The 19,842-nt window shown below is 39.9% G+C and overlaps 3 protein-coding genes across 4 annotated transcripts; 1 reads left to right on the forward strand and 2 right to left on the reverse strand.

The window, feature by feature from the left end:
• Nucleotides 1-7,481: 7,481 nt before the first annotated feature.
• Nucleotides 7,482-10,954, reverse strand: LOC122033470 (putative U-box domain-containing protein 42). 2 transcript variants are annotated; one of them, XM_042592492.1, is made up of 4 exons: nt 10,729-10,954; nt 9,618-10,570; nt 9,233-9,548; nt 7,482-9,161 (listed from the first exon to the last, which is right to left on the reverse strand). In XM_042592492.1, exons 1-4 carry the CDS (start codon nt 10,925-10,927, stop codon nt 7,549-7,551), a joined length of 3,081 nt encoding a protein of 1,026 aa, XP_042448426.1. In that variant the 5' UTR covers nt 10,928-10,954; the 3' UTR covers nt 7,482-7,548. The 2 variants fall into 2 exon arrangements, with proteins under 2 accessions (XP_042448426.1, XP_042448428.1); XM_042592494.1 differs by having other exon boundaries at nt 10,725-10,855.
• Nucleotides 10,955-12,786: 1,832 nt separating this feature from the next.
• LOC122033824 lies at nt 12,787-13,170 on the reverse strand. Its single transcript, XM_042592988.1, has one exon. It carries the CDS (start codon nt 13,168-13,170, stop codon nt 12,787-12,789), a length of 384 nt encoding a protein of 127 aa, XP_042448922.1.
• Nucleotides 13,171-18,310: 5,140 nt separating this feature from the next.
• LOC122034413 (MA3 DOMAIN-CONTAINING TRANSLATION REGULATORY FACTOR 4-like) lies at nt 18,311-19,075 on the forward strand. Its single transcript, XM_042593659.1, has 2 exons — nt 18,311-18,565; nt 18,666-19,075. Exons 1-2 carry the CDS (start codon nt 18,484-18,486, stop codon nt 19,070-19,072), a joined length of 489 nt encoding a protein of 162 aa, XP_042449593.1. The 5' UTR covers nt 18,311-18,483; the 3' UTR covers nt 19,073-19,075.
• Nucleotides 19,076-19,842: the final 767 nt, after the last annotated feature.

Raw genomic sequence — 19,842 nt, forward strand, 5'->3', positions numbered from 1 at the left:
CATCATAAAAGTTCTCCACTACATAGAAAAGGAAAAATAGTTTAGTTAGTTAAAATCAACAAGAAGGAAACATGGTTTTACCTAAAGAGCCTTGTGTATCAGGTTTGACGGGGCTTAGGCCGAACAAGTATAGAAGATCGACCCTCAGCCACTTGGGAATAGAAAGTCGACGATTTAACAACTTTTCACAATAAATAGGAAAATAATGATGAAGATGAAACTCTCTGACATCGGGCAAAGAGGGTAAGGAGGATTTCCAAGCATAAGACCAAGGAAGAGGTCCGGGAAACTTTATAAAGAAGAAGCGAGATTTCCAAGCTTTAAGAGACGAGGACATATCCTCAAAAAGAACCATTTTTGTTTGTGACTGGAACAATAAAACACCAGGTTCTGAACACTTGGGGTAAGAAAACATAAAAAAATTTTGAGGAGTAGGAGGAATATCTAGCAAACGAAACAGCATGTAAGCACCACATAGATAACGAAATGTGTTAGGGGCAAGCTGTTGCAAAGGAATATCAAAATACTGGCTTATTTCGATCAGGAAAGGAGGAATGGGAAACCTTAAACCTCCTATCAACTGATTCTTGAAAAAAGTCACGCAATTAGCAGGGGGACGATGAGGACGATCATTTGGTTTCGGGATTAAGATGCTATACTCCCGAGGAATTTCATATTGACGACGGATGGTGAACCTAGCACTTTTATCAAAGGAAGAAGACATTTGAACATACCAAGGAGCAATTGCTTCCTCAGCCATAGACAAGAGTAGAAGCTAGCAGAACAACAGATTACTTACTAAAAGCAAGAAAGGAGATCGCCGAGAAACGGTGAGCACGAGGTTTGGTCGAAAACTGCAGCAAGAAAAGAACGCTAAGGTAAGAAAAGAAGAGAAAAGTTGAAAAGAAGACAAAGGGTTTAGGGTTTGAAAAACACACAGCCGTCGTCAGATCAAAACGTTTTTATCTCAGTAGACGCCGAGGATTACAGAAAAAGGGCAAAGGCTTACATGACGTGGCAAAGAGAGAAAGTATGTGTCATATAATCATAAAGAAACATTTATACTGGATGCGACAGATCGGATCACGCTGGGGTTGGTAGCACCTCGTTGTACGCTTCCAACATTCTCTTACCAGAGGAAGGGTCAATCACAAACCAGGAAGTTTTGAAAGGAAACGTAGTTTATTAGGCATAATAAAGGGAGAGGGACTGAGTTTGACTAAGCCCCAGGCTAAAGACAAGAAAATTTAAGGAGAGTTATTTAGGCGTATAACATGTTTAAATTAATATCATTATAAAGTGTAAACTAGCATTGATCAAGATAATTTTATTTATATCGGCTGACATAACTTTTGTTGTGATAGATGAGTATAATATCGGTTTAAATCACATTGTTTATGATAAATAAGTGAATATCGGTCAATATAACGACAGCTATAATAAGTAAGTATTCCCGCGGTCAAGATAACCTTGGCCATGATAAATGAAAAATATTTGTCACATGAGATATACGAACGGGTAATGGGCACAACATCACATTTATTCTTATAAATTAGAAGGCTTCAATAAAGTCACTTAATTCAATACAAAAGATTGTTTTTACACTTAGAATTTGGTCAAGTACATGACATTACATTTCCCCTCAGAACATTAAACCTCAAACAGATAACAAAAATTACAAACACAAGCCCTCAGAATACTTAGAAGATTTTGATCCCCTTGTAGTCAAACTTACCAGGGAGCAGAAGTAAGAATATATTAACTAGCATGGAGGAAGCTCATCCGAGCTTGTCAAGGCGCAGAAGCAGTAATATTTCGTCAAGATGAAGGAAACTATGAAGCAGAATGGGCACATGAGCAAAAGAGGGACAAATTTGTTCATGCCTTGGTGGAAAGGTGACCGAAAGAGCCCCTGTTCCTGCTCAAGCCCTGGAGTTCTGCAACTAGAGCCACCAAGCTTAGCCCAAGGGTAACATGGGCTACGCGTTCGTAGTGATACCCAGGGGCTATGTGGTTGTCCCTCCATAAGTAACAAAAACCTCTCTGAAGCTCGTTGAGTCTTCGGAGCAGCTGCGCATTTGGTTGGAGACGATAAATCTCGAGAAACGTCGCTTTTTGGGAGAGTTTCTCGAATCCTAGAGTTTGCCGAAGTAGAAACTTGAATAAAACTCATACATAGATCTCGCCTTGTCCAACAAGAATCGCCCCCAAAAAAGGGAGGATCCAAGACCATACTCTTAGGAGGGAAAGTTAGCAAGGAAGGAGAAGGACTGAGATGGGTGGTGAATGAAGAAAGTGTTGTAACCCTATTTAAAGGATCAAAGGACCCAAGGAATCACTGTACTGAGGTTCACGGGATCACTATACTCAAGTTCACCAGATAGTTGTACACAAAATTTGTAAGGTCATTTCAGTACCTGTGGCAAAGTCACGGGTAAGGAAAAAACAAAATCAGACTTGTGTCTAGTTAGTCGTCTACACCTCCTTAGACTAGACTTGAAGGAAAGGCTAGTGATATGGGTTAGGTTTTATGGATCCCTGATAAGAAAGGGAAAGGAGATGATCAAGCGGAGAAGATAGATCAATATCGGTCGGGATATACTTCAAAGGAGGTAGGTCAATATCGGTCGGGATATACCTCAGAGGAGGTAGGCTAATATCGATCAGCATATACCTCAAAGGAGGTAGACCAATACCGAGCGGGATATACTTCCGAGTGAGTAAGCCAATATCAGCCGGGATATGCCTCAAAGGAAGTAGACTAAGATCGGCCGGGATATACCTTAAAGGAAGTAGGCCAAGATCGGTCGAGATATACTTCCGAGTGAGTAGGCCAGTATCGACCGAGACATTCCTTTAAGAAGGAAGGCCAATATCGGTCGGGATATACTTCCGAGTAAGTATGCCAGTATCGACCGAGACATTCCTTTAAGAAAGTAGGCCAATATCGGCCAGGATATGCCTCAAAGGAAGTAGACCAATATCGGCCGGGATATACTTCCGAGTGAGTAGGCAAATATCGACCGGGATATGCCTCAAAGGAAGTAGGCCAAGATCGGTCGGGATATACCTTAAAGGAAGTAGGCCAAGATCGGCCGGGATATACTTCCGAGTGAGTAGGCTAGTATCGACCGAGACATTCCTTTAAGAAGGAAGGCCAATATCGGCCGGGATATACTTCCGAGTAAGTAGGCCAGTATCGACCGAGACATTCCTTTAAGAAAGTAGGCCAATATCGGTCGGGATATGCCTCAAAGGAAGTAGGCCAAGATCGGCCGGGATATACTTCCGAGTGAGTAGACTAATATCAACTGAGACATGCCTTTAAGAAGGAAAGCCAATATCGACCGGTCTGACTAATACCTTAAACAGATACTTGATATCCCAGGGCTAGCTAGAATAATAAACATAAAGGAGCCCGGACGAGCACTGCCCCAGGAGCCTCATGAGAGGTAATAATAATCGATCAAATCTAATTAAGTTCAGCCTCGATCAATACAAGAAACATTAGTATATTAAGTTATCTATGATGTAGTAAAAACAAAAGGGACGAGTAGGAAAGGTAGAAATACTTTAAAAGAACTTGTGAAACAAAGGAGAAGTAATATTTCAAATAAAGCGGTGCAGGAAGATATTTGCAATATGTGATTGTATGACAGGTATTATATGTTTTGGCTGGAAATATATTTTTAGACTATTTTGCAGGTACTAGATGACAAAGAAGGTGCATCTGGGGTACAAAAAAGATTCCTTAAAAGTCATTTACCTCAAGTACGCAGCTTACGTCATCTTATAACAAACTCTAACAAATCGGGGTCCACTTCATGACTACGGAGGTTATATGAAGTGGTATAAAAAGGGGAATCCTCTCCGTTGGCAAGGTAAGTTCACATCATTGCGCACATTCATAACCCTAATTTTGGATTACTGTTCATCTTCTTCCTTCTTCCACACCAAGAGAGATCACTAACTTGAGCGTCGGAGGGCCTAGCCAGGGATTCCCACCCCGGTCTTAGGTCGCTGACGATAGTGTTGGCTGATTTCTTGTGCGCAGGAAGTCCTGGAATCCTCGAGTCTGGTTTCTCTTCGATTGGATTTCTTTCTCGCCATCGGATCTTCGTGCAGAACGAGCATTCGGTGGTTGTTCTTTCCGATCCGCTTTGGGTTTCTCGGATCATTGTTCTACAGGTTTATTCTTCACCAGCGGCATGTTTTTTCTCTCAGATCTCCATCTTGTCAAGCTTCTCAGACAGGATCAGTTTCCTTCAACCAAAGTCCTCAATCAATCCTCAACTCTCTCTTCCTCTCTCTTTCTTCCTCTTTCTTCTAATATTTCTTCTCTTTTCTTTAGTGCATAAATTCTCAACTATTGATTGTTTAGCTAATTCACTATGATTAATCTCTAGTATTTATATCTAGTCCTTGTGGGCTTGATATCTTTTATTACTTAACGATAACCGTGCACTTACAGATTGTATACATCAAGTAAACAATCCCTTTTGTTAGATTTACTTTTATGATAAATCTAAGGTTTCAACATGTATGGTGATGAGAATGACTTAATTCAAAGGATACGCTTGTTTTCTAGCCACTCGAGGTCTCTTACTTCCCTCTCCCTTCCTTCTTTCTCGAGGTTTCTTCCTATTTCTCTCTTTCGCTACATCAGCTGAGCCCCAATACCTTCCTATTCTTGACCGGGTTCTACATAGCCCTTACCTACTCCTATTGCATACCCTTAGTTTTCCTTTTCCGCCTCTTCCAACTTAAAATGTCCAACCAAGTGTATTCTTCTTCTTGGCATGATCAGATTTCCCCTTTCTAACTAAAGCTCCGTCGTCCCTCAAAGGATGGAAGGAGCAATATTTCTTTGTACATTCTCCTCAGCCTTTGTCTTTCTCCTCCGACTGGCTCACCTCTTCACAATTGTAGGACCAATGAGAACTATAGAAAGGTCATTCTTCCTCTAGGAGATTGAGAGTATGTTCTAAGTAAACTTCTAAAGAAATCCATTCTTTCCTGAATGGTATTAAGCTTTGCGCCTGATGACCATCCTTCTCCTTGGGCATGTCCAGCTTTTCTTTTAGTTCCCTAATATCATCATGCATAACTCTCATTGCGTGCTTTTGCAGAGCCCGCTATGTTGACCATTCTGAAAATCCAAGTGTCTCCTACATGTTCAAATTTGGTCTTCAAGCCTTGAACCAATTCACTATTAGTGACTTTAGTTTGTCCATTATCTTGAGGATAGACTACCGATGTGAAAGCCTATTCAATTTGGAGCTCCCTACACCAGTCATGTATTCTCCTCCCATGAAATGTATCGAATCATCATTTGAGTTGTCAATTAGAATACAATTTTTACCTTGAAAATTCTCTTAAGAACAAAGAGGAAATAATGCGACTGTATGAATAAAATATTGCAATATGGATAAGTCATAGAGAAAATTTCATCTCGACCTCATAACTCTAATTAGTAACTCTATTTAGTCTTTTTGAGGTTGCTGATGAAAATTTCTTCCGTGATACAATCTGTCTAGATTGACATGTGTTAGAAGGCTCATCTAGGATTCCCCGACGAGACTCCTCTATGCTTAAGTCAGACTCGGTAAAAATAAGAGTTGTTAAATAGATGGGATAACAGAGAGCCACTTACCTCTGATGTTTGTGTCTTTACCCTATACAGAGAGAGAGAGGGGAGCGTGTAAAGATATCTTGTCTCTTTTCAAAGGGTGCTCCTCTTTCATTTTGTACTAAAGCGTGCATCCCCACACTGTCACATACTAATAAAGTCTAAGGTCTTCATACTCGGGATCAAGCCTCCGAGTCTTCAACTCTTGGGTGCTCAGGGGTTGATTTGATGCTGCCATGCCCCCTCTCTCTATCTATCTCCTCTCCATTTTCCTCTCTCTTATCCACGTATGATAGATAGAAAGAGGTAAGGGCACTATCTGTATAGACAATATCGAATCAACTGGTGCTCAGGCGATCAATGCTCTGGGGTAATCGAGCACTCGAGCTTAGGCTTCAGAGTACTTGAGCAAACAGGTAGTTTGACACCTCAACAATTCAACCGCTGGACTCCAATATATACATGGTCAAGTTAAATACTAAGTACTCTATGTAAGGATATTATGGCACCCTCGATATGATTATTAAATTGAAATAATAAATATTAAAATATTTCAGCTAAAACAAACATGGGAAATCTAAAGTCTACCAGTTCTATAAATAGACGCTCAAATGCTCGGCTCCTTAAAAATGAACTAAGCCCCTATTTATTTGAGAGGGCAATTTAAAAATTGGGAAAAGTTTTTCACACCTGAAATGTTTCGTTATTTATTTCATAAGGATGACCCTTTACCATTAATTACTTATTATCAAATAATGGACAGATAAATTTATGAATTCATCAACACGAGCAGTTCCTGTGCATTGACACTACACGATCCTCATGGCTCGCGGGTGCACGACTCCCTACACAGTGGCATTGCACAGGCAGGATTTCCTTTTCCTTTTCGTTTTCTTTCCTCATACTTTCTACGAGATTTCTTTCTTTCGTTTTCTTTCTGTTTACTTTTCTCTTTTCTCTACTCGAAAGATTTTTTTTCGCAGGAATTTCTGTCCCTCCTCAATCCACACCTCAAACAAAATAAAATATTTATTTATATTCATTCAATATATAAAAAATTAAAAAATTAATTAAATGATAAACTCACATAACTTATTAAATTAAATAAATATACATGAATTCATTCGTTAACATTCATAAATAAATATTATAGTAACAAAAGACGAATATGTTTGCTCTCAATGCCCCCATCAATTTATTCCTGGATCAACACGTAGGAGATAAACTACAATCATGAATAAGTATTATGAACTTTATGAACCATGAACAGAATTTGTAGATCATATTCGTAAATATAGTTGTTGTCACATTTATAAATATATAAAGTAACTTTTGAAATATTAAACTTGTCAACCAATCAAATAAACTTAAAAAATTTAGCACGATACACCATAAACAATATTATGAAATTTAAACGTCCTTACGTGTTAATCATTATTCCAAAAGTTAATAATCGTTCATGATTTACATCATTATTCCAAAAGTTAATAATAGTTCATGATTTACCTTCTTCATATTGATCCTGAGACGGATTGACGGTGCCCCCACGGGCTGGATCAGCTGGTTCGGTGCCTGCAGCTTGCCACTGAAGTCGTGGGGTCGAAGGTCGCCAGTTGCACTCGGAGATAAAATCCTGGTCTGTTGTGTCAAAAATTCCTTCGACCCCCAGTCACCTATCCTGCCCCACATTAATCGTGATTTATTCCCTCTGGAATCTTGTGGGGTCGAGGCCAGGGGGTCGTTAGGGTGACGATTCCACCTTTTGCCACTGAGAAGGATTGATGGTTGATCCTGAGACGGATTGACGAGAACGCTGAGACGAACGTATTCGTCTTTTTACCACAATATTATGAAATTTAAACGTTAATTAAGCTTGACCTCATAAACAATAAACCAGTTTAAACAATCGAAAGGCAACATCACATGCCCAAATTGTTGCTGCTGTAGCTGAGGATTTTATTTATATGCCTGAGGATGTTCTCCGCCATCCTCTTGCTGTCGCCGCCGCCATCCCCTCTGTTGAATACAGACACTAGCACTGTGCGCAACAACTTGTCGTTGTAGATCTCCTCCGACAACTTCTCCTTCTCCTTCCCCTTCTCCAAGAACATGTCGACCAGCCACAGCGCCCTCTGCACCACCCTTTCTTCCCGGCCGTGGACCTTCAGCACCCCGAGCACGCTCCGAACTGCCCCGAGCTGGCTCAGCGCCCGCACACTCCCTTCCACGTCCACACTCTCCTCCAGCAGCGTGCTAATGGCGGACAGCGCTGCCTCGACCACCTTGCTGTCCTCGTTCTCCAGGCAGACCAGCAGCCTCTCCGCCGCCCCGGACTCCAGCAAGCAAAACGTGGTGGTCGCGGAGCAGACTCCCCTGTGCGCCGGGCAAATCGATGCCGTCTTTTCCTCTTTGCTTGAGGTGGATTTGGAGAAGAAGCTGACTGGCCTTGCGGACCTCCTCCTCGCCTCCGCAGGCGGCTTCGAGAGATACACGGACTGCGAGGAGAGTTTCCCGAGCCCCACCGCTGCCAGCCTCTGCACTTCGCTGCTTCCCCCCGCCCTCACCAGCAAATCGGCGAACACCGACGTCAAGTTCCTCGACAGGGCTAACTTGAGAATCTCCTGGACAAACAAGCTGCCGGCGAACTTCACGAGGATCCCCACTAGGCCTTCCAGGTAATGCCCCGTGATCCTGCCGCCGCCTCTCACTTCGCCCCTTTGCAGTTCTTCTATCCTTGCAAGAATCACCGGCACAGTGTCTTGGAGGAGGAGGACCAGGTTGAGCGGCGTGCTCTGGGGCGGCAGCTTGGCGAGTAGGTTCGCCGACACCGCTTGCCTCTCGGTTATCCGTTCGGCGCTGTAGCCCACGATCAGGCCCTCCGGTTGGCCGATCGTCTTGCAGACACCGTTCGCTATGGCGTGGCCGACGTGAGGCGAGAGTACGATGAGCAGCTTTGCAGCGACCACGGCAAGCTCCTCCAGCTCAGAGTTGAGGAATTCAACGATGGTTGGGATCGCGCCGATCTCCATGACCACCGAAAGTACAGTGGCCATCGCGTATGGGAGCTTGGCGAGGGAAAGCAAGATCCTCACAAGGTTCGCACTCGCTTCTTCCGGCATGGAGCTCTTGATCAATTGGGCGATGCTGTAAATGAAGAAATGCGAGACGACGGTGTGCCCGGTCTCGCTCACTTTCATCTCCGACGAACCTTCTGCGTCAGATTCGAGCATGTTCGCGAGGATCGCGGCTGCCTCCTCCGGGGAATCCAGCGGCTCGCTGTTGATTCTGCGCGGAAGAATCTCTTCGACCACGGCCTGCATGATGCCTGCGGCTACCAGAATCTTGCAGTTGGGAGGGTGAGCTGAGATCTGCACCAGCGCTCTCAGCGCTTCCCTTCTGATGCTAGTGTTGCCGCCGTTGATCATCTGAATCAGGGTGGCGGAGGCTCTCTCTGCAACATAAGTCTTCATCTCATCTTCAAGAAGAATTCCTCCGAGGTAGCTCACCATCTCCATCTGCACCTCTTCCGAATCTGCATTCATCATGATAAACAATAATCTAAATTATTATTCGAAGATACATGTTGAAGGATTGAATGGATACCATCATTGAGGTGGTTCAAAAGGGGTTCCACAAAGCCATTCTCTGCCATGTATCTGATGTTCATCGGCGACTTCTCCAAGTTCTTGAGAGTTTCTTCTGCTTTGGCCGCCGAGAAAGGATCGGCTTCCTTGTTGTATTTCATGGTGATCAGGATCAAGATGCCGCCGGGGGTTCCCCCGATCCTGTCCCAGAACATTTCGGATTTGGAGAGCTCTAGGAGGAATGAAACAGCTGCATGCCTCTCGGAGGAGTTGTAGCTGGATATCATCTTGATTGTCCTTGTGAGGGCTCTTATTCTTGTGTTTGCTACAATGACCTGACAATTCAAATCCATGATCAGAAAGAAACTGCAGCCTAACTGGACCTGCAAGACCAGAATTCAAACCTTCCCGGCTTCATCCTCCACCAGCAAGCGCAGAAGCTGCATCACCTCGCACCGCACAATCGTGCTTTCGTGCTGAAGAAAATGAGCAACTTGCTCTGTAATTCCGGCATTGTGCATGTGCTCCCTGTTGCACCTTCTCAGTTGGCTCAGCACTTGCAGCTCCTTGATTGCATCCAGCAACATGGCCTCTGAATCAGCTAGTGACAAAGCGCTTCTCGCGATCCTTATCCTCGTCGCCTCGTTCCTGTCCTTCCACTCTTTGATGGAGTGCTTCAGTGCCAAATTGCTGCTGAAACCCACACTTCTGATCTCCATCCTTGTTGTCGGGCAGACTACATTGTTCGAAAACCACTCCAAAATGGCCTCTTTTTCATAAGTTATGCCACTTTCTATGGTAACTGGATCGTCCATGATCTTCTTTGTCAGTGGACACAAGAATCCTTGGTATGCCGGTTGCAGAATGTCAGCCAGTCGAGGGAGAACATTCGAGTCTTCTTCGATATCGTTTCTTCCCATTCGATCGTACATCCCCTTGACGAAATTTTCGTAACCATTTTCTCCCAGAGATGCACTTTGTGGCTCCACATCACTTTGTGAAGTATCCAGAGGGTAGTTGATCTCAAAATCTGAAAGTGAGACATTGCTGAAGTCTTCTGCCATGCTTTTGATCACTTCCTCTAGTTGTCTGATGGTGCTTTGGAGCTCGTTGCCAGGGGCCGACTGATCTCGGCTGCTACATCTTGCCACGAGCTCCTTCGCAATTTCGACTTTGGTCGAGAAAGACAATAGGAAATCTGTTCTTCCTTGTGAGCTGCTGTCTTGGGTCTGTGGTTCCACAACCTCCATGGAATTTTGTTGCTCTGTGTAATCAGAAGCAGCTATTATTGCTTCTCTGATGATGCTGAAGGGAACCCGAGGCTTGATTATCTTCGAATTTGTCGAAATCATGAAAGCTTAACAAGCATAACAAATTCCTATCAGCTAAAGAAAGATCTTGAGGAGGGGAAAGAAGTTAACTAAACCAGAAATTGAGTTTACATGATGAAGCATGGCCATTGGAAAAGTCGAAAAGGGCAAGATGAGGAATGAGAGGTTAGAGATGCTTACAGACATTTAACTGAACCACTAAAGAAGCTCCATGATTTCAGCAACCATCTCTCCCTCTGAAGAACCAGATTTCTGTCACAAATCCTTCCGAACCAATCGATGTGAAGAAGATTTGTAGAGGAAGGCCTTGCTCGACCAGTAGACAACAAATTTCTCAGACCTCTAGGGTTGACTTCTTCAAATATAGTGATTGTTCTCACCATTGCTCAAGGTCAATTCTTTTGGAGTTTAGTCAGTCAGTCAAGAACAAGTTGATGAATCATGATCGACTGTTTGGCTTCTCCATATCAACTTTGAACTTTCTAAATTCTCATTTAATTTCCAGGTAAAGGTCTATCCTGGTCAATCACTCTTGATCCTTTCTTTTTCAATAATAATAATAATGATAATGATAATAACTTGATTGGAGGATTTAGCTCAACCAATGCTTAACATAATTTTTTTTTTTTAAAAACAACTATTTATGGATGAGTTGAGGTAAGAATTTGAGTTGTCAGACTTACACGGAACAAAAGGACCCACAGCATTTAGAGATGTCGCTTTAGAACACAAAATTTCCATCGTCATCTAAATTTGCAATTGTACTTGACTCTGAAGTCAAGCAATAATCAATCTTCTGGATATTGTTCCCCCTAGGCATGAGGTAGGTCGTGCTGACCTCATAAAGATTAAGTGTCATTTTACTTAGGGCATCTACATACTCATTATAATAATATCTTTCTTTCATCACTCATTATTTATGATTCTCAGAATCCATTCAACCATCTTAAAATTATATCATATTAAATAAATATATTTTAAATATATTTTAAAATATTTAAATTATTATTATTATTTTTAATAGAATGAAAATATGTATACATATTGATGAATATTTATAGATAAAATTTCGAACTAGCCGTTAAAAAATAGTCGTTAAAAAATTAACCATTTTATTACCTTTTTAATTTTAAACTTTATAAATTTTTTAATAAATAAAAGTAAAAAATTATATATATACACATGGGGTGGGCCAACCCTGGCCCACCCCATGAAGGATGAACAAAGAAGGAATCATCTGTAACACCGTGTTAAATCTACAGAGCCATTATAACACAGTTTTAACGCGGTGTTGCGGATGCTCTTACTAAACCACGAGAGGGACTTTCACTATTATCCATTGTCCGTACTCAACTTTCATAATTTCAAAAACACATATCATTTAAGTACATCTTTAAAATTTTCTTAGCCTGTTTAGAAATTAGCTATTCTCAAACAGGGCATTGATACGTTAAGGAGACTTCAATGAGTAGATTCAGAATTCTTTAAATCTATCGAACAGTTTTATAGATAAAAATAGACCTACATCATTTAGAAATTTAAAATTTTAATATTTTTCAAACTGGGAGAATCTTATGAATCTATTGATAGTGTTGGTCAGTAAATATCATTCTCCTAAGCCTTATAACGAGCTTAAGATAAATTTGCTTAAACATTTGTAAGTTTAAAAATTTACCGTTCTCAATTTCTGCTATCGAATTCAGATTTGAGGATATGAATACATTAAAGAAATTTATAGGTACGTTAATTTTAATTTGAAGTGATTCAAAGTTCTCTAAAACTTTATAAGCAAATTTTTAAACGGGTTGAGAAAAATTTAGAAAAACAAACATAAAAATCCATAAAATAATTACGTGAAAAGAAAGGAGCGGTATGAAAATGACAGTAGAGATCTTAAAAGCAGGCAAAGTGATGTAGAAAGTCTTGCAACAAGTGGTCAAATGGCAAAACATGTGACACACGTATCGATGAAATATAATTTACTCTAAGCAAAAAATACAACTGCTTTAACAAAGATGAACATCTCAACAAAGTTTCCAGCTGAGATTTAGAACCAAAGTTCGTTTCCAGACGAGATTTAGAACCAAAGTTGATATCGATTGGTCAGGCAATTTTAATGATGCAAGCTCAACATCCAATATATAGTAGTAACATAGAGAATCCAACTAAATTTGAGCATGAAATATCAAAAAATTTATTACTGCAGAGTCAATAGGAGGATGACAAATCAAACATATAGAACTTAGCTTTTAGCCCTGCCAGAATTATTGTCTTTGATACGTGCACGATTATCCAGCTTAACGAATCGTTTCAGGTCTTCAAAAGGAAGAGATTCTGAGTCCTTTCTTCGGAGCTCACTTAATGGAGGGCGTTTGTCTAGTAGATGCCACAGCAAATCTGGATACTCTGTGTCCGGCAAAATTTTGGGGTCTCCACCTTCCTTAAGGATGTTGGCTCCATAAACTGTTGTGCTTTTCACTTCTTTGCTTAATCCAGCTGCTTTAGGAGCATCACCACCTTTAGAACCTTTCTTCGCTTTGCCACCTGCTGCAAACCCTCTGATTGCCAAAAATTGTGCAGCCTTGTTGGGAATGATGAAACCTCTCATTAACCTCCCGCAACTCATGTCTTTTGCATCAAGTTTGAAGCTGCAGATTATGCATGTATTTAGAAATGAATATAACTACCGACTGATTCACAATTAGCACACATAACATAAATAAGAATAAAACTTTTTGCTATCGAGATTATATAAATGAATATTGTGTATTCATTCAACATCAACCCTATCTAATGTTATTCTACATCTAGCTCAAAAGGAGAAGTTGGGCAAACTAACTGTCTGTGTTTGAGAATAAGAAAGACACATTTGGACTCTACTAATATCTTAATCTCTTCAATAACAATTATAATGAAGAAATATGACTCTTCTATAGTTTGACATAGGAGTGAAATGCACAATGCGCTCATCTTGATGCTTGATGGTAAATTAGGCTCAATCAAACTGTATCCTCTTCAAAATAGTAGATTGATATCCATTTTGTAAAGTTGGAAAAAGGAACAGCATAACTTTTGAAGGTCCTATAGTTCTTTGGTTCGGTTGAAAAAGCAGTGTTTGGGAAATAATCACACAAATTTCTTCGTGGTCTTTTATACTTTAGTTAGTGTGTCCTCCTAACTCATACTATCGTTGAATAAGCTCCTCAACTAAAGCAGTCTGATCCCACATTCTTATTTATACCTGAACTTTTAACTCAAGAGCTGGTCTAGTGTAAACACTGGAGTTTTTTCTCACAAAAAAAAATGTCCATTTTTGCTAAAAAACTTTTATGATGTTGCATAATTTGTAAGCATAGTTTCATAATCATTCTTCAGTGTAACAATGAATTGGTGGATCTTCAAGTACAACTACAATAGACTTCTTTCCCAGGAACACACTACTTATGCACTATCACCTCATTACTTAATTATTTCCTATTATTGATCGTTGAAAGAAAACTAATAAACTAACTGGAAAAGAATAAAAAGGATTATGGAAAGCTTGTAGAAAATATTCTCAATCAATAATGCACGATACTTTTGCATCACCACATTGTCATCAAAGATATTATCATGTATAACCTAGATAAATGCACTAAACTCATTGTTGGGAAGAAAACAATAGCAGGAAAATCCAAAACTTCCAAATGGTGTCTATACCTTCTATTCACACATCATGTGTGACTAACTTTTCTTTCCATTTATAAACACCCATGTTTCTTTAAGCCTTTGGGGCTTTCAAGGGTATTAGCCGTTGGATTTACCTAATGGGCCTTTGAATTAAAGACAGAAGATGGTGGGATCGCCATACCATGTCGGGCAAAGTCAGGAGTGAGTATTTTAATTGGAACAACCTTTTAGCTATTTAATTTTATTTTAATTTCGAGTTTCAATAGGCAGATGTAGCTTTTCATATGGATTCATCAGTTTTAGGGAGTGAAAACTTTCAACAGGTACAAGTTTGGGGAGCCAACCATCATAAAAGAGGGTCAATACAACCCACTCACAGATATGGAAACACTTATGAATTGTGACTAATTTGTTGTGTGCTCTCAAATATCTAAAAGAACTCCTTCATTCTTTTCTTTCCGATGTTCGACTTTGTTTTCCATTGTTACTCAAGAGTTGAAATGGTCTAACACCATTGTGTAGGCAGCGAAGGTGTTGTCAGTTGCATCCTTGAGGTGCTAGAAGGCTTGATTCATCCGCACAGGGGTCAGAATGAGCCCTGGCTCGCCTAGGGATTAAACTTCTCCCCATCTCTTTTCCTTTCTTTACAAAATAAATATCTATAGAATTTGTGACGGGTTCTCACCGTAATTTTTTATTGGTAGTTATTCATATGACAATTTGAATATTTCAACATCAAGGAAACTACTTAATACATGGGGATAAACCATACATGAACCAAATAATTCATGAATCGAGTATATCTTACACAAGTTCTTTATGCAATCTTATCTCGTTCACTTATTTCCTACACTTGATGTTACATATCTCTATATTTGTTCATATGCGCATCTGCATTAACTTTTTTCTAGAAATCAGCACATACATACTAGAAACACTCGAAAATGAGGTTATGACCTATATATGGAGGTTGAAAGATCCCAACTTTAGAATAAATCTGATGCAGACAACAAGAATTCGATATGGACAAGTAATTCATTCCATGAGTTAAAAAAAAAGAAAGGGGAGGAGAAGAGGTTGCAGAAAATGATGAAGAGAGGAATAGAGAGCGATAGAAAGAAGAGAAAGAAGGGAGGAGGAAGGAGAAGCCCATACCTTGATGCTACTTCGCGAAGGTGAAGACGGGTAGATGAAGGCAGCGGATGACGAGTAGGGCAAAAAGAGGCTGCCACCCGCGATGAAGCGTCTATGGTCACAAAAGGGTTTATGTGATAATTTTAGTTTACTCCCAAGAGTATCACATTTCTGAATCAGACCGATAAAATTCAGAAATTTCCGAAATGAGCTGGAAATGATATATGTGGTCTACCCAAAATGCCCCTTCCAAAATAAGTCATTAGTTCCCGAGCTACAGCCGATCCATTAAAAAATCCCTCATCTGGTGGGATCTTACCAAACCAAGAAATATTCATGTCAGTCCCGGTAGGTTGTGAATTAGACAGATTAATCTACGAATCTATCAAAAAATTAAAAAATAGAAAAAAAAAAATAGAATTTTTATGTTTCTATTGTGGATCAGGCGGGTCAGTCCACGACCTCATTAAGTTTTTCACTTTAATTTTAATTTTTTTAAAAAAAAATTATCAATTCACGAGCTAATTTGAGCCCATTATTAGTTAGCCTGCTTAGACTTGCAACCCGTACGAGATACATTTTTAAATTAGTTGATAAAATTTCAATCTAATCACTTAAATTATTTAAAAGGGGTGGATTAATCTAACGGATCAAATCCTAATTAACAGCTCTATTCCAAGCACACTATATATATATATATATATATATATATAGTATCCAATTCTTACAATCTGACTAATCAAGATGACTGGCCTACTCCATAAAAATTTCTCACCGATGATCAAGATAAATCAAAAAGTTTAGATGGATCTAGGCGGGTGGCTCAGCGTCATAAATAATTTAAACTTATCATATGTAATGTGTGCTGAGTGATATTAAAACTCTCATTATTTGAAGAGTTTGATCTATTATTTATCATCATATTGTAGCCCCGGAACGCTCATCTGACCATTCTAGATGGTTTTTAAATTCACTGTTAATCAATCAAAAATAAGTTTTTTTACCAAAAAAATAAGTTTTTTTTGCCATTATAGATGGTTCACTTATTTATTTTGTCAAATAAATAATAGTCAACTCATATTCAAGTCAATAGATTAAATTTGTTCTTATCAACTCAATTAATTATTGTTGTGAAATTTATTCATTCAATTGGATACTTTCCAAGTCGACTCAAATCAATTTAGTTAACTAAATTAATTTTTAATCGACTTAAGCTAAAATCATTCATGATCAGAAGAAGCCCTAAATTGGTGGGGTTCGACTAAGATGTTTAAGTGTGATGAAGAGTAAATTAGGTTTGACTGTGTATTTGATGTGTGGATTAAGTTTGTAAGGATTTGATGGGTTATATACATAAATATGATTTGTAAAGAACCTTTGATCTAGGAATAAGGATTTATCTCATTTTAGGACTTGTAAACAACCTTAACTTAGGAACAAGGGTATAGTTTGATGGAGGAGTAAGCAAATAAAGTCAACATCGAGTTCAGTCTAGTCTTTAGAAAATAAAGTTTTTTTTTTTTGGCAATTTAATGAGCTGTGTGAGTAAAACATAGCTGATACCTATATGAGTAGTTGCTTCAATAAATTTTAGAGTCAATTTTTAATGGGTACAAAATGTCTTGTTGAGTATCTAATCTCTCTCATGCAAAGAGTCACTGTACTAGGGGCAAATACCTCTTGATATACCCATTTCTAGAGTGTGAAATTGTCCTAGAGAGATTTTTAAGGTGACAGTTTCAACTTTTACTTCAATTATTATCTATTTCATATACTCAAGTTTAAAAATAATCGTATAACGTATTTTCGAAATATCTTTTTTTTTCTCTTTAAATTTATCAATCAATTTCGAACGAAATTGACTTAGAGAATTTTGAATCATTTAAACTAAACTTAGTATACTCCTAAAAATCTCTACTTAATGTATTCTTGGATATATAGTAAATTTGAGAGTAGTGAATTAAATTGAAAGTATATCTTTATTTATTAGTTTACTGATTTAAAAATTTATCACTCTTAATTTATACTATCAAATATAATTATGAGAGCATAGATAATATAAATATGAGAGAAATATATTAAGGAGGTTTTTAAAATTATAATCATTTTAATTTTAAAAAATTTGGAGTTGTCTAGATCTTTTGCCAGTTTCATCCGAAAGTGAGTAATGGACTTAGAAAAAACAAGAAGGTATTTTAAAAATATTTTATGTGATTTAAGTATTTGAAAATTTAGATCCGTGAAATAGATAATACATTGTCCAATAAATTGCCAAAGCGTTTTTTTCCCTCTATTTAAACCCATCCGAGCCGTCTAACCGGACCGTTCTATCCAACCCGGCCCAACTGACTGAGAGCCCGCCACACGGCTATAATAGCCCCCTACCCCTGTCGTTTCTTTCATTCCTCTCCTTTGCGTTCGAAGAATCCTTTGTCGGCGAGAGGCGGAGCTCAGGCGAGTCGGGCGAAATCTGAGCGGAGACCTTCTCCCCGCGATCGACGCCGTCCCACCTCGATCTTGACGCCCCTCTTGTGCCGGCGGGTCTCCCACCAGTCGACGCGGGCGTCCGCGAGGCAGAGTCGTCCCTGAAGCCTCGGCGACAATAGAGGAAAGAGACTTCTCGAGCACGGCAGATCCGCCCGCCTCGACCTTGACGCTCCTCTTGTGCCGGCCGGGGAGATCGGCCTTGAAGACGCTAGCTTCACGTGCCTCCCACCAGTCGACGCGGGCGTCCGCGAGGCAGATTTGTCCCCGAAGCCTCGGCAACAATAGAGGAAAGAGACTTCTCGGGCACGGCAGATCCTCCCGCCTCGACCTTGACGCCCTCTTGTGCCGGCCGGGGAGATCGGCCTTGAAGACGCTAGCTTCGCGAGCCTCCCTCCAACCAGTCGACGCGGGCGTCCGCGAGGCAGAGTCATCCCCGAAGCCTCTGGGACAATAGAGGAAAGAAACTTCTCGGGCACGTCAGATCCTCCCAACTCGACCTTGACGCCCCTCTTGTGCCGGCCAGGGAGATCGGCCTTGAAGACGCTAGCTTCGCGGGCCTCCCACCAGTCGACGCGGGCGTCCGCGAGGCAAAGTCGTCCCTGGAGCCTCGGCGAGAATAGAGGAAAGAGACTTCTCGGGCAAGACGCTGATGGCCTCAAAAGAAGCGAAGACGGCGGATGGCGAGGGCGGAGCAGACGGTTCTAGTTCTCCGACGGCCAGTGCGAATAGAGGTAAGGAGGCTTCGAAACCCTATTTCTTGCAAACTAGTCGTTTTATTCATGTTAAATGGTTTTTATTTATTTATTTTTTAATGTTTGGCTTCTTGATTAGGTTTAGACGATGATCAAAGGCACAGAGATGAGAAATTAAGGAAATACGAAAAAGCTGCTTCCTTGAAAATTGAGCAATACTTCCTCTTAGATGATATTCCACGACTTATTAAAGGACTTGAAGACCTGGCTGCACCCGAGTATAATATTTTCTTTATTAAGAAATTAATCACACTCGCCGTGCAATGGAGGAACCAAACGGATGCCACATCGCGATTTCTCGCAAGGGCTGTGAAAGAAGATGTTTTATCACCGATTGATTTAGAGATATGTAACGAGTTCCCTGAGAATTCTATTGAAAGTGAAATTGTACACAAGGCTTGCGCACTTGTATCAGCTGCACAAGCCTCAGAGGCAATGCATTCGGTAGGTGCCGCATTTTGGTTAGTTTATTTTTATTTTGAATAAAAATCGGATGTTTTTTTTTGTATGATAGTACCATAGATTTGTGTGTAAATTTGCAATATCAACACAACTTTTTAAAATCACAAGTAATCACGAATTTATATAATAACAACAATATTTTTCAAAATTAAAATAAATAACTAAAATTTAACACAATCGAGTAATCACTCACTAATAATACCTTATTTTTAAAGATAATGAATATAATCCAAGAATACATATATGCTCCGCATAACACAACTTTTAATATAAATTTAAGGACCAAACTAGAATTAGCACGATCAATGTAAAAGTACAAGAGCACGGCATGAGCAGAAACAATGACAGAAATTTTCTTAATCTACATCATGGTGGACAATACATCTCGTGGAGGGAAGTTGAAGATGTATCAAGGCTCTTTTCGTAAGCAGCTGCTTTTAGATCTTCTGCATCATCCTCTACTGAATAATTAATTGACGGGCATGACCAACCAGTCACGCACTTGCCTCTCCCTTGCTTTTACGGTCAAATTTCAACAGCCTCTTCAATCCCTGAAACTTTTTGGGATAAAGAAGTTCATTACTATCAGCCTGAAGCATTTGAGATACTGCCTGCAAGAACTGAGGCCATTACCTATACAATATCCATATTGAAAATCTTTGATGCTAACCTGAAATCATGGCCCCATGATGAAATGCAATGAGCCTGTAAATCCATGAAAGGTTCAATAGTTTCTCCAAATCCTGATGCATTCGTTTTTTCAGGATCCACAGGAAGCTTCTCGCATGATGTCA

The sequence above is a fragment of the Zingiber officinale genome, chromosome 11B (genome assembly GCF_018446385.1).
Source record: "Zingiber officinale cultivar Zhangliang chromosome 11B, Zo_v1.1, whole genome shotgun sequence".
Lineage (NCBI taxonomy): Eukaryota > Viridiplantae > Streptophyta > Magnoliopsida > Zingiberales > Zingiberaceae > Zingiber > Zingiber officinale.